This window comes from Haliaeetus leucocephalus, unplaced genomic scaffold (assembly GCF_000737465.1).
Source record: "Haliaeetus leucocephalus isolate CR32 unplaced genomic scaffold, Haliaeetus_leucocephalus-4.0 Scaffold306, whole genome shotgun sequence".
Classification (NCBI taxonomy): Eukaryota; Metazoa; Chordata; class Aves; order Accipitriformes; family Accipitridae; genus Haliaeetus; species Haliaeetus leucocephalus.
This window is the reverse complement of record NW_010972742.1, coordinates 3621302-3643409: the sequence shown is the minus strand read 5'-3', so window position 1 is coordinate 3643409 and position 22108 is coordinate 3621302. Positions and strand designations below refer to the sequence as shown.

At 52.8% G+C, this 22108-nt stretch overlaps 1 protein-coding gene across 3 annotated transcripts in view; it reads right to left on the bottom strand.

Moving 5' to 3' along the window:
• The window catches only part of FAM163B (family with sequence similarity 163, member B), a 32161-nt gene that overhangs the window by 718 nt on the left and 9335 nt on the right, over positions 1 to 22108 (bottom strand). The window contains exons 2-3 of one of the 3 annotated variants that reach the window (XM_010570823.1): positions 21784 to 21845; positions 11 to 126 (exon numbers count right to left, since the gene is read on the bottom strand). In XM_010570823.1, the coding sequence (XP_010569125.1) occupies positions 11 to 103 (93 nt within the window). In that variant the 5' untranslated portion in view covers positions 104 to 126; positions 21784 to 21845. Of the gene's footprint in view, positions 1 to 10; positions 127 to 11676; positions 11701 to 21783; positions 21865 to 22108 lie in introns of those variants that run through there. The other 2 variants (XM_010570822.1, XM_010570824.1) reach the window with 2 other exon arrangements.

Here is a 22108-nt window from a genome sequence, read left to right as displayed (position 1 = left end):
CCAGCCTTACCTGGAGCCTACAGTAGCAGAGGACAGCGATGATACAAAGCAAAATGACAGTCGCTAATATTCCACCTGTGATGACCACGGTCCCGGCTGTCATCCGCCCTCTTCTCCATTAACAGCCTGCAAAAGCGAGCGCACAGGGCGATGGGGTGAGGCTGGCACTGGGCTGCAGATCCCCAAACCCTCAGCTCACCCCCTGTTCGCAGGGGACTAGAAACCAGGAGGATTCTGTGGGAGGTGATGGGCAGGATCAGGCCAGATCCTGGCACTGGGTGCCTGTTAAAGCCATCAGGGTGTCCCTGTCCCCTCCTAAATGCCACCCTGGGGGTGCAGGGGGATAAAACAAGTTTTATGCAGTGGGTGAGAGCTTTAGTGAGCAGCAGCTCTGGGGTCACATCAGGCTCTTCTGCATCCAGGAGGGGGGAACCCAAGGGAAATATAAAACCTTCTGCCCAGTGCCCGTGGCACTCAGGGCACCCTCCGGGCTCCTGCCTGGTGGCAGACAGCTTCAGTGATGGGGGAAGGAGCTTTGCAGTGAGGATTTCTGAGCTGTACACATTTTTCTCTGAGCCTATAATCCATTTTCCCCACGAAAACAATGTGGTATTTTAATTTGGCATAAAACTGGAGCTGCTAAGTGAGCCTTTAATGACTGCAGGGACAGGCGCTCTCCCCTCCCTGAGCAGCGAGCTGCGGTACGGGATGTGTCCGGCTGCTGCAGGAGGCACCAAGCTCCTCACCTTCGCCATGGCCAAGCCACAGTCTTGGGGGGGGCTGTGGGGGCACCCCAGGATGATGTTTCTTACAGCCTCGGCCGAGCTGTTCATTCCCACCACAGCAAATGCTGCGGCTGGGACACAGTGTGCTGGACATCACAGAGATGTTGTGGCTCAGCTTGGCCCCACGCTTGCGTTTTGGGGTACCACCAGTACCCTTCTCTCCCTGGAGTGCCCCTTAGAGGAATCTGGGTGCTGAGACAGAATTGGTAGCGGTGGAAGGTCCCTGCTTCTGGCACTGCTGGGCTCACCCACAAGGCAGATGCTGTGCATAATGCAGAGTACATGAGCCCCACGACACCAGCACGGGTCTTGCTCTGAGCATCCCTGCCCTGGGAGCTCACGGGAGAGCTTGAATTTCCTTCCATCCCATGCAGAATAAGACCAAGCTCTTTTTGCCACAGGAAGGATGCTGGGGAGACGCGTACCTGCCTGCACACACCTGCTAGCAGCTATGGAGACAGCGGCACTAACACCAGCATCACTCTGCAGCTAAAGCTCCAGCAGCCCTTCAGTGCCGCAAGTGTCAGGCTGGGAACAGGAGAAGCGACATAAATTAAGAGAGAAATCGTACCCTGACCACCTACTCTACAAGCGCTTTAACAAAGCTGGCTTCCAGCTCACGCTATCAGGTTAAAACAAAAAACCAGCCACCCCAGCCCCAAATTACTTCAGCACCCGAGGAAAAGCAACTGTATCTGTCAGGGATTTAACCCGCTTCCAAAGAAAATAAATCTGTGGCATATTTTCAGGCGCTTAATGTCCTGCTAAAGTTGGGTAAGTGCTGAATGGATAAAGCAGTATCACATTTTATGTTGCTGCTGAGCAGCACTGTAGGAGGGAAGGTAATTTATAACGACGTCTGAATGCCTTCTAGCACCGTGTGGCCACGGGGCAAGCGCCGGGCCAAATCCTGCCCTCATTCCTCGGGCAAAATACTCTGAGGAGGCTCGGGGGGGAGGAACACAGTCAGGAGAAGGGTTTGCAAAAAAATGCTTTAGTGATTTAGAAACTTTGATTCTTGTTTAAAGAGGGATGGAGGCACTCGGCTGCAGACCTCAAGCTGCACTGGGTGCTGCGGGCACATGCGCCGGCTCAGCAGAGCCGGCTGGAAATGCCCGTCTGTGGGTCCTTTGCTGCTCCCATTTGCAATCCCCATGCTGCCAGCTGCTGGGCAGGCATAGGACCCGGCTCAGCCCCGTGGGCTCTCAGGGCCGGGTGCTGCACCCATCAGAGAGGATTGGCATCTCAGCAAGCTCCTTGCCAGCCCAAGATGAAAGGTGGCAGGCAGGGCTCCGGCAGGGAGGGCTCCCCAGCTTCCTTGACACTTAATTAAATGGCTGCCTACGCCCGGAGCACTAGCGAGGGTCGCACAGAGCCGGTTTCATAGTTTCTGTCCAGATGCCATCAGCCAGATGTGGTATCGCAGCCACTGCTCCATCCAGAGCAAGACCATTTGCATTTCGCTCTTTTTTCCTCCCATAACATACTTGTCTGATTAAAGCTGCGTACCTGGAAGCATTAAACTCTCCAGCGTGCAAAGGGGGAGGAAAGCAGAGCATGTGGAGGCCCATAAGCAGAACAATTCCTGTCTAGACCTCCTTTTTACATTTGTTCCTAATTTCACGCTCCACAGGCTCCCAGATTCATATATTTAGTAATAAATATCCTGGTAAAAGGAAGTGCTTTGCAGCTCCGCTGTGGTCTTGGAGAAAGTATGCAGGAGCCCTGGTATTAGGAACGCAGGCACCGAGAGATGCGGTCCCAGCAGACGGTCGCTTGGCTCCTTCCTCGCCCCTCGGTAACGTTAGGAGCCCTCCAGATACCGAGGATGCCTGAACCCCCCTCCAGCCCCTCTGCCCCATCCAAATCCAGCCCCCAGCACGTCCTCCATCACTGCCAGACAGCAGAGAAGGGGCTGTGGGGGGATGATAATTCTGCACGGCCTGTTTGCCCCTGGCCCAGGAGCTCTTTGCTGTAGGAAAGCCGTCCCCAGCGCCGTGGGGTGACAGAGGATGGTGTGTCTCAGGGTTACTGGGAGCTTCCACACTGGCATGGGCACACGGGAGCTTGGGTGCAATGCTTCCCCCTTCCCTGGGCACCCTGCTTTACTTTCCCAGCGTGCAAAGGACAGGTCCTGCCGCAACAAACCAGACACTTTGCTATATTACTACTGGCTGCTCCCAGATCAGCTATTTGGTCTTAAGACACAGTCCTGTGCCACTTGCCTGCTTTTGCCAGGACATCTACTGCTGCAGCTAAAACAGCAGCAGCCCTGCAGCGGCTAGGAATTCTCAAGGTGTGATAAAATGGCCTTTTCTATTCCTTGTAGCCTGGAGAAGACACAAGCAGAGCTCCCATCGGCTCTGGTCCCAGACTGGCAACTTCTTACCTCGCCAACACTCCCTGCATGTCCCTGCCATGGCTGAGGACACGGGCTTTGAGGTCGTGCTGTTCACTAGGAGCCGGGTCTGCATCAGCCTCTGCCCCCCCCCTTCGCTTGGGCACTGCTACGAGGGACTGACGGACCTTCTCGATGTGCTGCAGCCCGACCCAACGGGCTGGAGGCAACTTCTCAGGAGCAACAGAGAATGGGCCAGCACAGAATTGCACTTGATAATGCAGAGGGGGGGGGGGGATGAGAAATCATCCCAAGTCACTCCCCCCCCAGGCATCTTGAACATGGCCCCTGGACCGCCGAGAGTGCCCGGCATGGGGAGAGGCTGCTCACAGCTGCGTCTCGCTCCTGGGCTGGAGACCGGCTGTGCAGCCAGTGCCTCTCGGGATGCCTGCGTGGGAGGAAGGCTTCAGAGCAGCTGGGGAGGGGGGCTGAGTTCAGCCCATCCGAAGGCTCCAGCTAATACCCGGCTAAGCGTGGCTCCGAAACGCTGAGCTCCAGGTGCTGGAGTACTCCAGCCACGGCCGGCTCATGTGGACTGGCCTGACCCTGCCTGCCAAGGCTGTGGGAGAAGGATAGCTGGGGACTGCGAAGGAGACCACTCCAAGGCTTTTTTAAGAGACCCTCAAGTGTCCGGTTAAGCCAGCTTCTAGGATGCACAGGCATTAAGAACAATCTTCAGGACAGACCTTTAAATTAATGGGGCTTCCGTCTATCCCATCCCATCCCAACGGCAACACAGTCACCCCAAAGCCTTCTGCACTAGCTGAAAGTGCTGTCACGGCAAGCACCAAAAAAAAGGGAGTGCTGCTCCCACTGAAACTGTGCCTGCACAAGGAGACTGCGTCTTAACCTGCAAAGAGCTGAAGCCCACGGCTTGTCCTACTGTAGTGCTACCTGCATCCTCCAGCAGCCCTGGGACCTGCATCTTCTGCAGCCAGAAGCAGCACAGCCCTCTATTTAGCAAGGAAGTTGGGAGTTGCCTTTATTCACCTGACTCCAGAAGCTGGAGATTTAAACAAAATAGACAAACGAGGTAGGAAACAACAGCTGGCAGCACAGACATAAGTGCTGGCAGGATTGCTCACTTCTGGTACCCCAGCACTGGAGCAGGCAGGAGCTTAGACCCCACCATAATAACCACACAGCCAGAAACACCCCACGCTCGAGGGACACTTGGCTCCAACCTTCTGCATGACACCTCTGGCTCTCGTCCTAGCCATTCTGCTGATCACAATGGTGGTCTCATTTGCAGCGGGGAGCGGGGACCAGCTCTGCTCTGCACTTCCAAATGGCCAAGATGGAAAAAGGAGAGAAAGAAGGAAAAAAAAACCACCCCACCCTTCCCAGGGAGCGGAGGAGGCCAGCACCGTGTCCTGAAGTAACACCATCCTGCCTTGTCTTGGCTCTGCTCTGCACTAACACATCCCTGGCCGTGCTGTGTGCTTGGCCAAGTTGTTTTTCTGCGCTGAGTCCTGCTGCCGTGCGTGGGTGTCCTCCGGCACCCGGGAAGGGCCTCCGAGGGGGGGATCGACCCTGCACGCCAGCATTGCCTCCCCAGGCTGACCCTCTTCCAAGCATCACAATGATGGCTGCTGGTGGGTCAGCTTCTTGGGGCACTCTGGGGAAAAGACCCAAGGGAGAGACCTCAATGGGGGGGGATGTTCAGGTTGGGAAGATTAAGTCCTACGTGGAAACTGGGAGTTGAGCAGCTGTATACGGGGGGAGCACGAGTCTGACCCTCCGTGGCGGAGGGACATGAGCTCCACAGGTCTTGTTCTGGGTGGGCAATGTGGCCATTTCCCAGCTTGTCCGTGCACAACAAACCCTGCTGCCGATGCTTCTGAGCAAGCCCTGCTTCAGAAGAAAGGAAAAGAGCTCAGCAAGAGGCCAGGAAAATGGGAGAGCATGCAAGTGATGCCGTTCCCTTGAGCTGCTGGGTCTTGCTGCTGCTGCTGCTTTCCAGCCCGGAGCTGGGTGCAGGCAGCATTTGTGACCCAGGACCCAGGACCTTAGCCCAGGGTAACAAGAAATCACACTACAATAAACTGGCCAGGGCAGAGGAGGCTGGATCTGAACCCTTGATGCTGCAAAGTTTTGGGGTGAGCCTGGCTTACGCTCCCCTGTTGCCCCACCGGTGCCATGTGCGTGCCACGGCTCTGCCCAAGGGTAAACCCCGGAGAGCATCGGTGTGAAGGAAAGCCATTGCCCAGACAGCAGCCACCAGCCTGGGAGGTGGGAAAGCAGCAAATAAGTTAGAAGCCAAAACCAGTTTGGTGGCAAATACAGCCTTATTTCTGCATTTCCCCCAGTTCCTGTAATCCTACCCAGTCAATGAATAAGAGCCGGGCTGCTAGGAACAGCCGGGCAGCGTGCCAGCAGAAGACTTTGCATTTACGGAGCCAGCGGACAGGGCAGCTGCCAGAAACACAGGCGGAGAACGTGGCTTTCCATATGAAAAACACTTTAAGCAGAAGGCCTGCATCACTTTTGTTTGCTTTCTCTCTCTTCCTCCTGACGGCAGCACTCCTAGCCTGGGGGCTGATGCTCTGCGTGAACAGCAGGGATTTAAACAGCCAGGCTTGACCGCGGGTGGGCTGGGGAAAGGGCACGTGGGGGCTCGGTGCCTGCGGACCCAGTGCTTCGACAAGACCACCTGAGCGCTCCTCAACACAAGGACAAGACGAGACGTCTCAGCAGTTAATGCTTCCCCACCTCAGCAAAAGTGCTTCCCATGTGGTACCCCACCGTATCTCCAGGCACCCCAAGTTTCTTTTGAACACTTCATGAACAAGAGGCACTTAACTGTTTGGATAACACTACTCACAATTTCCCAGGCTCATCCATAGCACACGGGTCCTCCTGGGTGCTGGAGACAGCTTGGAGATCCCAGCAGCCCCGTCCTCCCATCTGTACCTGCTGGGACTGCACTCGCCTCAGTCTCTGCTCGGACACAGGTCCTTTGCAGAGTGGCTCCTGCACTTGGGAGGTGCTTTCCCTACCCTGAAAATGGGGGTTTGCACCACTATTGATAGTCCCTGGAATAAGAAGGATTTTTGGAAGTAAGTCTATGGCATATTGGAGGGGGCTCCACCGCCTGGGAGATGCAGCCAGGTCTGGGTGGGCACTCGCAGGCTGTAACGCTGCTGTGGGCTTTTAAACGACAAATCAGAATGGTGAGTAAAACACTTCACACCCACCTGAAACTGCATGGCCCTTTTTGGTGGCCTTTGAGCCCTTACCTGCTTTGAAGCCAATTACAAAGACCACCTATATACTCTTAGACGTAACTCACAGCTAAGTCTGCAGTGACCCCTGCGGCTTCCCCCCCCCACACTAACGCACCCCCAGCCCTCCTGCCTGCGGAGACAGACCCAGATATTTCAGCTCCCACTGATGTCCAGACCAGAAACAACACTTTTCAAAGGCAATCTATACACAGTGCCTGATAAATTATTCAGCAGATAGCACATTGCTGGAATAGTGCTGAGCTCTGCAGAAGAGGATCCCGGCCACCTCCAGGCTCCCGCGCTGCACGGCCGGGCTTGGGAGGCAGCTCGGGGCAGGCTGTGCTGGGGACCAGGGCTCACGGGGCATTTGGGAACGGCCAAGGGCAGGAGAACAACACCATGGCCATGGAAAGGTGACGAGAGCTGGGGTGCGAGAGAGCCCTGACCACCCGCAGGCATCGGGTCGGTGCTCTCTCGTGCTGGTTTTAGCATCCTGGCAGTGAGAATTAAGCTTGGAGGTATGTCAGGCTAATGCACGATGAGCATCAGGCTGATACGGGGATGTATCCCCTGTATTTGCATCAATCATAACCCATGACAAACTCCTCCAGGGGACTGGAGAGGCCGGGGACTGTTCCTTTCCTCTCTGCCCATTCTCAGCTCAGCCCTTTACAGCCAGAAATGCTCCCCCAGTGCTCCCAGTGCAGTGCCGATGGTCAGGCTGGCAAGGGGAACGGGGGTGGTCAAATGTCAGAGTGACCTGCTCCTTCTGTCTGCTCTTATTATCATCTAATATAGTGATACATAACAACGATATCACATATCATTAAAAAACAGAATGTTGTAATCTGAAGTTTTATTAAATATTGCATGACAGCCCAAAAACTCCTAGAAAAGCCCCTGGTTTTCCAATAAGTTGTATATAATTTTTTCCAAATCCTGAGGACACACTGTATACGTATCCCTGCTAGTGGTGGCAGAGCAGCCAGGTTGTACTCCCGTGCGAGAGCAGTTCATTTGCAATGAAACCCAGCAAAGGAGGCCCAGGCTATTTGGGTGATATATCAAACAGCAACAGCCACTCTGAATTTTGGGTTTTCCTGAAGCTTAAAAAAAGTGGAAGTTCATGGGACAATTAGGGATCCTCTCCCACCAATTACCATTATTAGTTTTTAAGACAGAGATTAGCTCTTAGTGAGCCATCTGAGTTTTCAGCACACTTAAGCAGGCTGCCTTCAAAGTGCATCGATCTAGGGGATGCCTGCCCCAGCCGCACGGGAGAGGGAATATGTGCTCTGTAATAATGAGGCAATAATGTCATTTAGTACAACCAAATCACGCCTAATGAAAAATAATATTTGCACAGCTCATCAAAGCAGCATTGAGGCTTACTAAGCACAACTCCAGGCACGAATTTAAATGACTGCAGATGCTAACCAGAGTGCAGTGGTGCCGCTGGGGAGGGATGGGGGAAAACGCTGAATCACCTGGATGGTGTGTGTTCTGCCCTCGGGAATGTCTGGGGACATTCCAAAGGTGCTGCTTTCTCCATCCCAAAGGGACTAGGGAAGGTGTCTGCAGACACTTCAGCATCTCCTGGAATAAAGCAGGGTACGTTCACCCTGCTCTGCCCTTCTGACTCTCTAAAACTGTACAGCCACATCCTAAAAAGCATCAATAGGGATGCTATCAGTATGGATAGGGATGCTAGGGACTCGGTGCTGCCCAGCAGTGCATCCCTGCACACCAGCCCTGTCCTGGCATCAGTCTGGGAGAGATAAACCCAAAAAAACAGGCCCAAGGGAAGAACTGGTACAGACATGATGGACTCACCTATGGGTCTGACCCTGCACACGGTGAGCTGCCACAGCAGGGGCTCACGGCCAGCTGGTCTCTGTCAGGATTTAAGAGCTGCTGTCAAACCACACTAGAGGGTTTTACCCTCCCCAATCCCACCTTTCACTGCCCAAACAATCACACTCTGCTTAAGTACCAGGAATTATTTCCATACGTCTGCTGGAAAGCAGGCCATAATCCCAAACACACATAAGCAGCCTAAACTCCTTCAAAAAAAAAAAAAAGAAAAAAGAAAGAAAGACAGGCTGTCTTTCCACCCTGCATTATTTAATCGCCTCTTGAATTATGGTTTAGTCAGTCTGAGGTATTAGCATCAGAGAGTGCAGGTTTTGGTATTAGCAGCTTGAGATAAGCTACCGCAATCACTGCTGAGTGGGAAATAAGTCAGAAGGTGGGGAGCACCCACCTGCCCACCCTGGGGACTTCTCTTAGCAGGGCAGTTCTGCAGGCTGGAAGTGTTCCCTGGCCAACCTCTTCAAGCTTGGGTTAGCTTACTGAGAACTAACAATAAATTTTACTCCTGATTAGTACTGTTTCCTGCCCAATTCACTGAGCAGGCATTGCTCCCTCCCCATCACCATCCCGCAGGAGAGCTCACTGCAGCTCCCCATCAAGGCACAGTCTGCTGGAGTGCTGGCGGAAAGATCAAAAAGCCTTAATTTTCAGAAAACGCTGCTGAAATGATGCACCAAAGGTGGAAAAAAAAGGAATTTGTCCTTCTGAAAGAGCAACTCTTTCCAGAATTGCTCGCTTCACCTGGACTTTGAAAGCTCTTCAGGCTGAAAACTAGCCGCTGCTTCCCCAAGAGCCCAACACAGCCAGGGGAGCCCCGCGGGACCCCGTGCCTTATACCAACAGCTCACATCAGCTTTCCCGCTGTCACATCTCCCAGCAAACGCCTCGAGAGGAGGTTTTCACGGCTCAGACGGGACTGCTGGGGCATGCGGATGGGAAGAGACTCACACAGAGTCTCTGGCTGAGTTCTCGGCTGATTACAAGCTTGGCTGGGAGCCGGAGCTGCCTCTCGGCCCCAGGGGTGCTGACACCGCAGCTGGGATGGTCTGGCATTCCCATCCACCACGGTCCTGGGGATAAAGGCTCTTACGGGCCCGGGACAGCACGGAGAGGGATAGCAAGGTCTTGGTACCCTCTGATGACCGCCTTAAAACCATGCAGAGCAATCGGGGCAGCAGCTCTCATGGTGGCCCTCCCAGCAGTGGCTGCTTTAGCTCCGGGGATTTGTTGGCTCTGGCTGGGCAGTGGTATCTGCATGGAGCCTCATTCTTATGGGAAGACATTGCAGCAACTGGCCTGGGGGAGACGGACTGAGTCAGCCCTGCTGGGATTCAGCCCTGTGCTATTAGAAACATGACATGCTTCAAAGCTTGCGTTTGCACTTTTTAGCTTTTGCCTCAGGCAGCCACAAAGCCATGCAGACCCCTGCGTGGCACCGAGAAGAGCAGCCAGCCCCAGCTGCACGTTCAGGTTTTGTGCAACTTCTGAGCTAAAACCCTGGTTCAGCTCAGGGCCCCTGGCCCCGGCTCCTCTCTGGCTCTGGCAAATGAAGCAGCTCTGTGCCCGAGAGGGAAAGCATTGCTATGCTAATACCCGTTTCACAGACAGGGAAACTGAGCCCTCGGCCGGTTAAGGCTCTGCTTGCAGCTAGGTTGCTTGAAGTCTGTCAAATATCAGCCCATTTCCAGACTAAGCTGGCTTCTCCCAGGCCAGGCACTGGGTAAGCGGCGAGCCGGGATCAGCTCCACTCTCCTTCCACCCCCTGTGCCGGTGGTTGGGAAGGATGAATCCCCACACATGACCTTGTGGCCCCTGCAGATGTCCTGAGACGCAGATGAGCCATCGATCCTGGGATGCAGATGAGCCATTGATCAGGGGCTGGGGAAGGAAGGACACGTACAGTGTACGTTTCCAGTAAGCAGTAAATCCAACAGCTTTGCATTTCCAAGAGGTATGAACGCAGCTCCGTGGGACGGGAAGATCCTCAGCAGATCAAAGTCTTTGTGAGCTGCAACAACTCGCTCTCATTTGCTCAGGATTCACGGACCCAAACAGGCTGGGGCGGAGGCAGCAGGGAGCACCGTTTCCTTGGTGCTCGTTAAATGCAGTGATCTGAGAGCTCCAGGGACCACCATCCATCCAGCTGCAGTAACAGGCAGGAGGGGGACCAGCACCCCTCTGTCCTTGCCCCCCCCTCGGCTGTGGGTGGGTGGCTGATGGCCAGTGACACCTCCAGCAGCCCCACATTGTCCCCCCAGCACCCCACTGTCACTTGCCCTTTCCTGAGCTGCCCGGGGCATCCCGCTTATTCCTCATCAGTCCCCGTTCCTCTGCCCTTGTGACACAGACTGCCTGCAGCGTGACCTGGGTCTGTGCTTCCAGCTCCTGCTGTTGAATGACACCGGGTGACTCCTCGGGTGCTGGCTGCCACCACCCAACATCTCCCAGAGACAAGCCCTTGGGGCTGCCTGAACAATCGCTCAGGCACCAGCAGCCCCAGCTGGGATCTCCAAAGAGATATACGGTCTTGCCTTAAAAAAAAAAAAAAAAAAATCATAAAAAAGGGTAGGGAGTTTCCATAGCTACAGCTTTACATTGCTCTGGCAAAGGCTCAGGTTCAGCCCGTGTAATGAGAAGCAAGCAGAGTGTTTTTCCCACTCCAGCCCAGGAAGGTAGCATGGTGCATGAATAAAGGAGTGAAGAGGAGAGAGAGAGCTCAGTGATTTTGGAAATAAAACATAAATGTGAAGGAGTGGCACGTAAGGCTGCTGCTAGCACTGTGCTCCCTGCCCTGCCTGACCCACCACTTGTATGGGGCGTGAGTTGCATTTGCAGGTGGGGAGGGAAGGAGCCCTCACAGCCCCCCTGCTCGACAGCCCGGCGAGCGAGACATGCACTTTCATGCCGCTTGACGTGGTCAGAGACCAAGAACTGCTTCATTTAAATGACTGTCTTGGTGGTGCTCCCAGGGCTGGACTTCCAGAGAGACGGGGAGCCGGCACAAGCAGTGATTCTGCAGAGATTTAGTGCTGCTGCCAATGCAGAGTCACTGTCCACAGGACCTGGGGACGTGGGGCTTGCCTTGCTTCGCATCCGTGCCTTGTACAACGTAACGTTACGCACTTTGGGCTGGTGTCAGCACCGCGGTTCATGGGAAAGCACACATGCAGTTGCAAACCACTCTGATCATGAACAAGAGGGCGATGGGCTTCCTCATTGCTTGTGATCAGGAGTTTTCCTACAGGCAGAAAAATCTCCTTATGTTATCCTTTTTAATAAGGATTTATCATTGCTGCATCAGGGGAATTAATACAGACCGTCTGAGAGGGTAATTTTCAGATTCTTGGCAACTTACACGAAACCGGTTCCAGTAAATTTTTCCTTTTTTCCTCACCTTAATTCTGTTACAGCTTTTCCTGGGAGATGAGAGAGGGAAAGATTTAATTCAGAGGGAAAAAAAAACCCAAAACAACAAAATCATAAGCAAAAAAGCGGAAAAGATGAAGTAATTCATACAGCTCAGCTGAAAACTGTCATTAGGCGAATAAAGAAACAGAGAAAAACCTTCACACAAATTGCTTTGCTCAAAACCATGTGGGCTTAACAGAGCTGCTGGGATCAAATGTTTGAAATATCGACTGTTCCCAGGGACAGCATCTTTCAGAAATCAAAACACATGTGATGGATCTTTTTCCCTAGCGTCAGCATTAGGACGACGCAACCCCTGTCTTTGAAATGACTCCTTGATGCTAGAGAGGCCCTTGAGAGCGATGCGGTGGTTCGTGCTCCCGCACACTCGCTCTGCCATCTTCTCGCCGTCCCCAGGAGCCAAAGCAATGCTACTACCGGCACCGAACAGCACGGGAAACTGAGGCAGGCGAGGCTGGTGGGTGCTCCCATCGCTTCTGCTGGCGTTTGATGTCCGCACGCCTCGAGCTCTGCGCTCCCCAGCTCCTCCCGTTTGCAGCCCATCAGTGCTGGCATCTTCCTGAGCAGGCTGCACTTTCTGCCTTCCTTGCTTAAATGATGATGCCTGACTTGCAGCACCTCAAAGGACTAGAAAATGCCAAGTAGCTTCTCTTTGAAAGCCAAGCTTTAGGCTAGTGCTCGGAATCACCTCTAAGTGTTTGAGCCCATCCTTGGCCTTGCTGAAGGTTGGACAGGCCAGGGTACCAACAGCAGCTGTACTTGCTGTGGGATGGGCTGTGCTTCCCACAGCCCTGGGGGGGGTCAGATCCCGTAACCCCCTAGGGACACACATGTAGAAACGCTTCCATCCATCCTGGAAAGCAGGAGGAGACTCACAGGCCAGTGCTGCCCCACTCCACCCTCTGAATCCCAGCAGAATTTCACCGTTCCTCACTTGCACAGCGAGCTCACGTCGCTTGAACACGTTTGCTGGAACTCATTGGGAAGTAGGTACGTTACGCTGTTAAATAACACTTTCTGCCCCAGAGCTAACCTTTCAGTCGTGATGAACTGGGAACCTGTAACCAAAGTAGCAAAACCTTTCACTGAACTTAGGCTGATTTTCTGAGCTCTCTAGACACCACCCTGGCCATGCTGATGCTGTAGTACCACAAGGAGCGCTTCATTAACAGCCCACTTCAGTGGTAAACCATACAGAAACCTGCTGAACAGATAAGTTTAAGTCTTACAAACCCAGACCTCCAAACGTGAGCATCTTCACCGCCCTGTGCCCGGTTAGCGGACCACAGCTCATTGAAACGCAGGTGCACAACTCGCAGATGCCCCTCGCAAGGTTAAACAGACCACGGGTATCCTCTGGGAATTGGGATTACATTCACCACTGTCTCAAACTACAGGCCTTTTTAATAAAACACCCTGCAACCTGGCTGCCACTGCTCCTGGGCTTGGCAGCGGAGAGACCGAGCAGCACGTGGGAGCCCAGGAATTTCTGCTGTGATCACAGGATGCTTCAGTTCTGCTTCTGGTTGGTTTAATTAGGATATCATGACATTGCACAAGATTCAGGTTACACGGCAACCTTAGCATTCGTATCAAACAAAGCACTTGTACTTTTCAGTTTCCTGCAAATGTTCTCATCTGTAGACATTTTTGGAAATCTTCTTTTTTTGGGCAAAACCCAAACACTGGCTACAGCAACAGCATGCCAGTGTTAGCATTTCTGAGGCTGGGCAACTCTAATCCTCTGCAGTCAACGGTACTGCTGTATCCCGGCAATATTAATGCTTTATATTTACTAGCAATCAAGTCAGACAGTATTTTAAAGACCAACCCTTTGTCTGCCAATCCCAACATTCAACAGTATAACATAATATTTACAAAGGTAGCCAGAAAGCAAGTAAGATCAGTGCTTGGTTTCTCAGAAACCAGTATCACAGTCTTATGTTTTCTATAACCTATGTTGTTTTATTTAAAAATACAACAAAAACAAAGATGCGATGCCAGAAACACAAGGGAAAATATGTGCAACCAAGAAAACCCCACTTTCTGTGGGCTGAATCTGCTCCCACGAGCTACTGTGAGAATCGGGAATAACTCTTCAGAAGACAGTAATGCTAAACTGTTGCAAATCAGAAAAAGCAAGCTGGAACTGTCTAATATTAATTGCATACATATTATGCTTGCCTTTTTATCTCAGGGGGGCTATGCCTGCCCACGGGATGTCACATCCACCAGGCCTCCACCGCAAAGAGCAGCCGGGATCATCCCGCTCACAAACCCAGAACCGAAGCAGCCGTGAAGATGCGACAGCCCCGGGAGCAAAATCCCGGCTGCAGCTCCGCCTGCCCTCCTCCTCCGCTCTGCGACGCCCCGCACAGTGGGCACCCCCATCACTCCTTACAGCCCAGAATTAGACACGGGGGTTTTATGTCTCTGAGGTCCCAAATGCCCTGGGAGCTTCTGCCCGAGCCAGAGCGAGCTCAGGGATGCCAGCACCCGGCGCTGCACACCAGAGGTGCCCTGCTCTGGGTACAGCTTTGGCTCCGGCGCAGTCAGTAAGAAAATGGCTTTGGTGACAGCTGGATCCGAGAGGTCACCTGAGGGGGTTTGAGAAACATCTTTTGAGGGCTTTTATGCAGTTGGATGGGGAAGAGGCGGCTGGCCTCGCTCTCGGGAATGCTGCGGCCACGGGCAGCAGCTGAACCACGCAGCTTTTTGTCTGTCCCTGTTTGCACAAGGAAAGGAGGCGCAGAGGAAACCCACGGGACAGACGTTAAGTTTGAATTATTCCCCCAGCGCCTCCTTTGTGTAATATAACAATAAACCCACAAAATTTGCCTAACAGCAAACCCAAATCGACACTTATTATCCTTCCCCTCCCAACTCCACTCCCACTCTCGCAGCACGGCTATATTTCCCCAGATCCCACCACTAATCTTTCCAGGGCTTAGCTACCCAGCAGGAGACACCAATCAAACCAAGACCCCTCTTTTTCCTTCCACATGAGAGCCTTATAAATTACATCCCTGCAAATCTCTGCATACGCTGGCTTGCAGAGGAGGCAGGGAGAGATCCCCAAGACCGAGGCCGTGCATTGCCCAGGCCACCCTCCCGCAGCCGGGACACCGCAGCACTTGCTCAAAACCGAGCCTCTGGCAGCCTCCATACTATATTTTTCTCCCCAGGCAGGAGTTTAGCTTGGATTGCCACAAAAGGCATCACGTCTTGCTATGTAACTCACGTATATTGTGTTAACTAAAGAGTGACAATGTGCACGCTATTGTTCTGCGGATGCAAGGGTGGGAAACCAGGACGAAGAAGGAGCATCGCTGCCTGCAGGGGCAATGCAGGCAGACACGGGTTAGGAAGAGCGTCCCTGCACTGCACAAGCTGTAATCTAGCTCTGAAGGCAGGCAACAGATAAAGGAGAGAGTTAATGGTTTGCTAAAGCTCAGGCAGGAAGATCTACGACAGGTCTTAAAACAAATCTACGCTGAGAGCAAAGGGAATCCAGATGTAAATGGGATGGCAAAGCCAAAGCAACACCCTCCGTTTAAATGGGGAAGTAAACGCGGGCTTCAGAAGAGGAGCTCTGTGCTGGGATTGCACTGTCCCTGCCGGTCACCTCAGAAAATACTGTATTATTTCCTAGGGAAAAAAAACCCAAACAACCCAGAGGAGCGAAGGTGGAATATTGGGAATAAAGATGAGCAAAGCTATTTGTAGGTAAGTTATTTTTCTCACAGGAAATGGTGCCTGTAAGTGGATGCTTTAGCAGAGCTGTGATTTGCACGCTGTAACGCAGCCGCTTTGGGGACTCATCTGGCACTTGCCTGTGAACTCCCTCTGTCTCCTGGCACGCTCCCGCATCATCACAGCAAATACCCGCTTCGATGGAGCCCGTGTATCATCTTTTACAACAAAGTCCAAGACAACTCTCTGTTGTGATAGGTGCCAGTTTACAAGTCTTTGAATCTCAAGACATTTTGATCCACTTCAGTTGAAGTGACCCGAGCTGGGGAGAGGCGGGGGGAGACAACGACTTCTGAATCCATCACAAGGCTACGGTGGTCCCCAGAGGGTTTCAAAGCAGCCACATCCCCCAGGCAGGCACTTCCCTTTCATTAATGCTGATGTGCTTTCCCCCTTAACCTCAAACAGTCCGAAACTCTCAGTGAGTAAAGAGACAGCCTGGCTTTGACTGATGACAGCTCTGCAGGTATGAGCGGAACAGACTGTGCTACAAGAGGCCACTTTTGTCCATTATGGTCCAGCCTAGATTTTCAGGCAGCTGAGGTACTAGGGACTGCTCTGCACAGGAAAAAAATGAAACCCCAAAGGACTTTTCCTCCCAGGTTGCTAAGAGTCCCCTCCAGCAGAAAGGAAGGAAATCCCAGCTGTGTGGCACGCCCACCACTTGCAATTCTCCCAATATAATGAGCTTATGAGCTTCTGAGGCTCAGACCCTGTGATGAACTTGTACCTAGAGAAAAGCCATAGCGTGGCCTCAAAGCCATACGTACCTAAAGCTGGCAGTGCTTCGTCCCCTGCCTGGCGAGAACATCATCTCCTTTATCCCCTGCCCAAGAGAGGCCAACCAGTGCAGCCTTGGAGGAGCCTAAACTGGAGTTTAGTAGCAATTCACAGCAAAAAACCTACAAGCTTTTTCACCAAAGCCTATTTTTCAGGCTGGCAGCTTCTGACGGTTATCTCACCACCTAAGTTTTCTGTAACTGGTATCTCAGAAAGGAAGGAAGAAGAGGACAGGGGCACGGAGCAAGAGCAGGGACTGACCCACGGGAGGGCAGGGCTGGAGCACCAGCAGATGAACAGAAGGGAGAAGGCAGACAGGGAGCAGCAGGCTGGGGTGTGTGGGCTCTGAACAGCTCTGAGCAGCTCCGAGCAGCTCTCCTCCGGCACCCACTGCCAGGGCTCCTCTGCAGTGCTGACACAGCCACCAGATGAGGCAGAGGAGGGCTGGAGCCATCACCTGGGACGGGATGGTCCCGCTGTGGTCAGGGTGCCCTGGTCAGCTCCAGCACTGCATGGGCACCCCCCCATCTCGCTCCCCTCCCACCTCCCCCTCAGAGAAAATCAGTGGTAAAACAGAAAGAAAGATGTGGGAGTCCACGACGTGATTTCCTGCCCGTGACGGTTCTCCGAGGGGCATGAAATTAATGGTGAGAATTAATTCTGTTTGCCCTGGGGCCAAGGTAAGAAGCCAGGAGTGATTTCTGCCAGGAGCATGTGCAGATGTAAGGCTGGTGTGAGTGGCAGCAAAGCCACATCTCTTCCCTTCTGCCCCACGCGAGTGGCATCCTTGTCACCTGGGTGAGGGAAGGGGATGATGGCTGGCACTTTGCTCCTGCCAAAAATTCACTCGCCCTTCTTTTTCTTTTTATTATAAGGAGGCTATTAACTGAACGGCGACATGATGAATAAAGATGTGGGCTGCAGAGTGTCTCTTACAGCGGCCTCGCTGAGCCCTCCGAGTGCTGGCAGACCTCGCCAGCCCCCCCTCTCCCTGCAGAGCCTCCCCCCCTCGTCTCAGGTGCTCAGAGGCAGTTGCTTTATACACGGCTAATGACATTTATTTTCTTTTCAGAGCCTCGGGGAGGACTCTTTCTCTCGCCCTCCCTGCTGATGTGAATCCTGCTGCCCTATTATGCTGAGCTGAGGCTTTTTTTTTACTGTTGAACTGCTGGTGGTCTCCCCTACATTCCCCGTCTGTGCCCCCCAGCCTGCTCTTCCCACAGCCAGATGCACATTTCCTGGGCTTGATCCAACCAGCATTGAAGTAAAGACAAAAACTCCTCACGTTTTCAGGTTGGATCAAGTCCCTGGCCTGGCGGGGACAGGCTGAGACTTGCTTTTGGGTTTCTGGTAACTCGCCTCTAAAATGTCCTTCAGAAAAAGGCAATTATCACAGTGCCATTAAGGTTTTCCCCACTGCACGGCCAGATAACTCGCTAGGAGTCTTTTGAAAAAACCTTTAAACAATAGATCCTTGTCTTGTTTACTGAATGTTTCTGAACTCAACAGTAATGCATCCAGATGTCACCCGTGTCTACTGTAGGCCTAACTATTTCTGGAAACACACCGAGGGCAAATTGCTTGGATAATGTCAGATATTGTTGCAGAGAGAATGTGACAAGTTTCCATCTCTTTGATAAAAGCTGTGGAGCAGAGAGATGTTTCCCAGGGCAGCAGAGCTGCCTGCACCTTCAGCTCAGCCCCGCGCCGGACCTGCCCCCCTGCCTGTAGCTCACGGGCAGGTACAAGCGGCAGGCGCTTTCCAGCTGGGGAGAAAATTAGCGTCGTGGTCAAGCAAAGCTCGGCAAGCTCACAAACTGCCATGCTGGGTGGTGTGTCGCTGCGGGTGGTTTTTGTCCTGGAGGTAAGAGGTGGGGAGAGAAGCATCGGAGACAGCGAGGAGGGGCTGAGCTCCATCATGGCCAGGCAAACTTGGGGAAGACGTCTTGGCCCGTCTTGTGCCATTATCCTGAATGAAGCTGAACGCCAGCTCTGAACCATCACAGGTGCTTGTTTCAACGAGCAAGATAAAACTCTGTCTGAAGTGAGAGGGCAAACAGAACTCCCCCAACCCCTTGACTCATCTCTTCTCTCCACTCCATGGCCTGCCAAGAGGAGCACCAGCCAAGGTTGATGCCAGCACCCAGCAGTGTCCCAGGCTGCACCTTACACTGCTGCCCCCCCGACTCCAATGAGAAATCTGTTCTCTTGGCCACGTAGAATGGGGCAAAATCATCCGTGTTGTGATTTTTGGCCTAAATCAGCTCGGTTCCTGTGCCCCCTCCGCGCCGCCTCTGACACAGGCACCTTGAGAACCACACAGTCCACGGGAGCCAGGTCCTCCCTCTGGTGCCCTGAACTGCTATTAATGGGTCATGGCTGTTATTAAGCTTTCCTGCGAAAAATGGGCCCAAGGATGTTTCAAAATGTTATTATTATGACTTCTAATTTTGTTCCCCAACCTTTCCAGTTGACCTCTGCCCAGGGCTGTTCTCATGGGGATTGCAGAGCTCACAGGCTCCTGAGGTCCCAGCCTTGTCCAGCTGGCCTCAGCTGTGATCTGAATATGGCTGGAAGGTCTGAAGAGGATCAAAGTCCATCATCCAACATATTCGTCATCCCTCTGCCAATCTGCTGGGATATATGCTTTTTTCTCAGACAAAGGGTGAACCAATCCTGCCTACTGTAATAAATTAAACCATGAGGAGAGAAGGAGATAACAGGCAATGACAGGGGAAGAAGTGTAAATTGGAATGGGAACGAGTTGCAAGTTCAAGCCCAACACCTGCTACATCTCCTCCATCCCTTCCCTGCTCTTCTTCAAGGTTCTAAGTGGCATCACAAGCCGTGGCTGCGAGACCCCTGCTAGCAGCAAGCACCTCTTCACCGGCCACGTCCTTATCCATATCCATGACAACATGACAGCCAGGTACCTGAACACAATGAGTGAGAAGGTACCCAGTTATCCCCATCTCTTCCACCAGCACGAATACAGCTAGGCACTGCGCAGCCAAATGAAAAGCTGTATAAATACCTAACAGCTTGGGCAGCTGCAAAACCCCTCCGTGACCCACGTGCTGTGCACCGAGGACTTATCCTGATGTGCCCAAAGGTTAGTGCCACAGACGACTTCAGCCTGCGAGGATGCAGCTGAGCTCTCTGGGCTGCACATAAACGCCCAAGGGAATTAAGCACCTTTATCTCTCTGAATCGGGGGGTCCAGCAAAACTTTTAAAGGATCCTAAGGGGGTTGCTCAGGTACGGCTGTAGGGTCAGCAGGTGGTCTTCAGCTTTACACATGGGAATACCTTTAGAAAGACTTGGGGCAATACGCTACTGACAGCGAGCGGGTCCTCTGTCACTTAGCCACTTCTGAACATGTTCTCCTTAGATCACAAAGCCTGTGAGACTCTCGTGTCATCTACGCGAGGGTTTGGGGACTGCTGTGGTTGCAATGGAAAAGGATCAGGAGGAGATGTGACAGCTAGACCGATCTACCAGGCTTTGCTGGAAAAAACAAAGAGAAGCACGGTGCAGATACAGCCAGTAACCACAGCGCTGGTAACGTTCTGCAACTCTTTTGTGCTCAGGTAGGCACAGGTATTTAAGAACTGCCTGTGTTTGTAATCTGTGTTCACTGATGAGAAAACAGAATGGAACAAGTGCTGTTTCCTTCCTTTCCCCTCACATCCCCACATCCTTCATAAGTGAGAACCAATGTACTGAGGGGTGATAAATCAACATCAGTCGCTTTGCGGGGGATTTTGTTTAAGTTCTTTGTATCTACTGAGCACCAGCACCGTTCCTTAAGAGGTCCTGTCATCATCCTGCACAGAAATCCTGACACGCAGAGGAAGGAGGTTACACTTCTAATTACAGCTGCCTGGTCTTTAAGGTGTTTGAAACCTCTTTTCACCACCTGACAGCCGTAATGCATCTTTCTGCTCATTTCAGACTAGATGAAAACCAACCATAGAAGGTTGCAAACAACCTTCTGTTATTCACATGCCATCGCAGTGGGGCAAGCAGCTAAATACAGGTGCGCGGATAGTTCATGCACAATTTACATAAACTGTTTTCCCTTAACAGCATTATAATTTAGATGCTTACTCAGTGAAGACAAGATACAATGACTAAAAAACCCCATCATACTGGGTACTTTTGCTCAAATGAGATCACCCAGGAGCACTGGGATAATCGGGATATCCTCCAGGTTTCCTAAAATGACAGGCATCCATCAGGAAAGACTGAAGCGCGTGATTTTACCATCAAGGTTTTTATGCTGATTTCGCTGCTCGTTTTAGGCTAGAAGACAATCTGTTGAACCTCAAAGTGCAGTCTTCTCTTACCTTTAATTTATTCTGTCAGAAAACTGTCTACCTTAATGAGTATGAGCACACCCCCACTACCTTCCAAGTTTGGTGATCTGTTATGTCAAATATAAATAATCCTGTCTGAAACCAGTCGATACGGGGAAATGAAAAGCCATCTTCCCTTGGGGAATTTCTCTCTCCCTCCCACAGCCCCCCTCCCGGAGCCTGCAGACTACCTTTAACGTACTGAACAACGTCCACATACTTCTGAGAGCGCAGACCTAGACGGCTGCTGTATTAATCAAATAGTGACAAAAACAACCCACAGATAACTGTGCTATCACCTTCCTTCCATTCAACTCCAGATTCCTCTCCATCACCATTGCTCCGTTGCGTGTGAGCTAGCGGGCTGGTTTGCTGCCTAACCTGGGGCCGGAATGGTGTCTACAAAGTCATCGGGATGGAGTAGGGGGTTCTTTCTTACATCCTTCGGGGCCAGGACACGAGATAGATAGGAACAAACCTTTGTCCTAGGCGCATGGCTCCAGGTGAGATGCCCAGACAGGTGACTGAGAGAGGCCCGTTCCATTCCCACGCTGAGTGTGCAAAGAAGGACGAGCTCTCCCCGGGGCAGAGAAGGACACGACCCACACACCCAGGCAAGGCACGGGATGGGGGCAGCTTCCCCACCCCATCCCTGAGAGATGCTTTCATGACCTCCTTCATAGGCATGGCTTTGAAACTAAAGATGCTGTAGGACGTGGGAAAACCAAGCCTGGAGCACCCTGGAATTTTTCATCCTGGTCTAAGGCGGTGGGACTTGACCAGTCCCCCCTGAGACAGGCTATCGGGGTGTGGATGCTGGGCAATTCTCCACGTCCCTATTCGCTCTGCCTCCCCCCTCCAAATCCCTTCCCAACCCCAACTCTCGCAGCCGGGGCTATCCTCTGCTTGTTTTCCTCCTTGCAGGCATTCCCCCGGGACGCGGGGGTTAGCTGCCGGTTCCCCCGGAGCAGCAATCCCACCGGTACTGAAAGGCAGTTTAGGATGCACCGGGAGGGGGATGAAAAGGGAGGGGGGGGAGAAGCGAAGGGGGAAAAAGCACGGCAAAAGACCCCACCGTTGCGAAGGACGGGGAGAAGGAGCCCAGGCAAAGCCGGAGGAGGTCGGTCTGCGAGCGGCCGAGCCTCTCCCCCCCGCTCCGCCGCCCTGCCCTTCCCGCTTACCTTCAAACGGGGGAATGGTGCTGGATCTCTCAGGTGAGAACCGCGTCTCCCGAAGTCTCCAGCTCGGAGAGCATCAATGCAAAAAAAAAAAAAAAAAAAAAAAAAAAAAAAAAAAAAAATTAATAGAATTTCGGAAAAAAAAAGGTTAAAAAGACGGACGCCAGCTCACGGTGCGGAGCAAAGCGAGCCGGCAGCAGCCACCCTCCTCTCGGCACATGGCCGGGCCCGGCAGCAGCAGCGGCTCTGCGGGGGAGCGCTCCCTCCCCGCCCCGCGCCCCAGCGCCGCCGGTGCCGCCAATGACGGCGGAGCGGAGCGGAGCGGAGC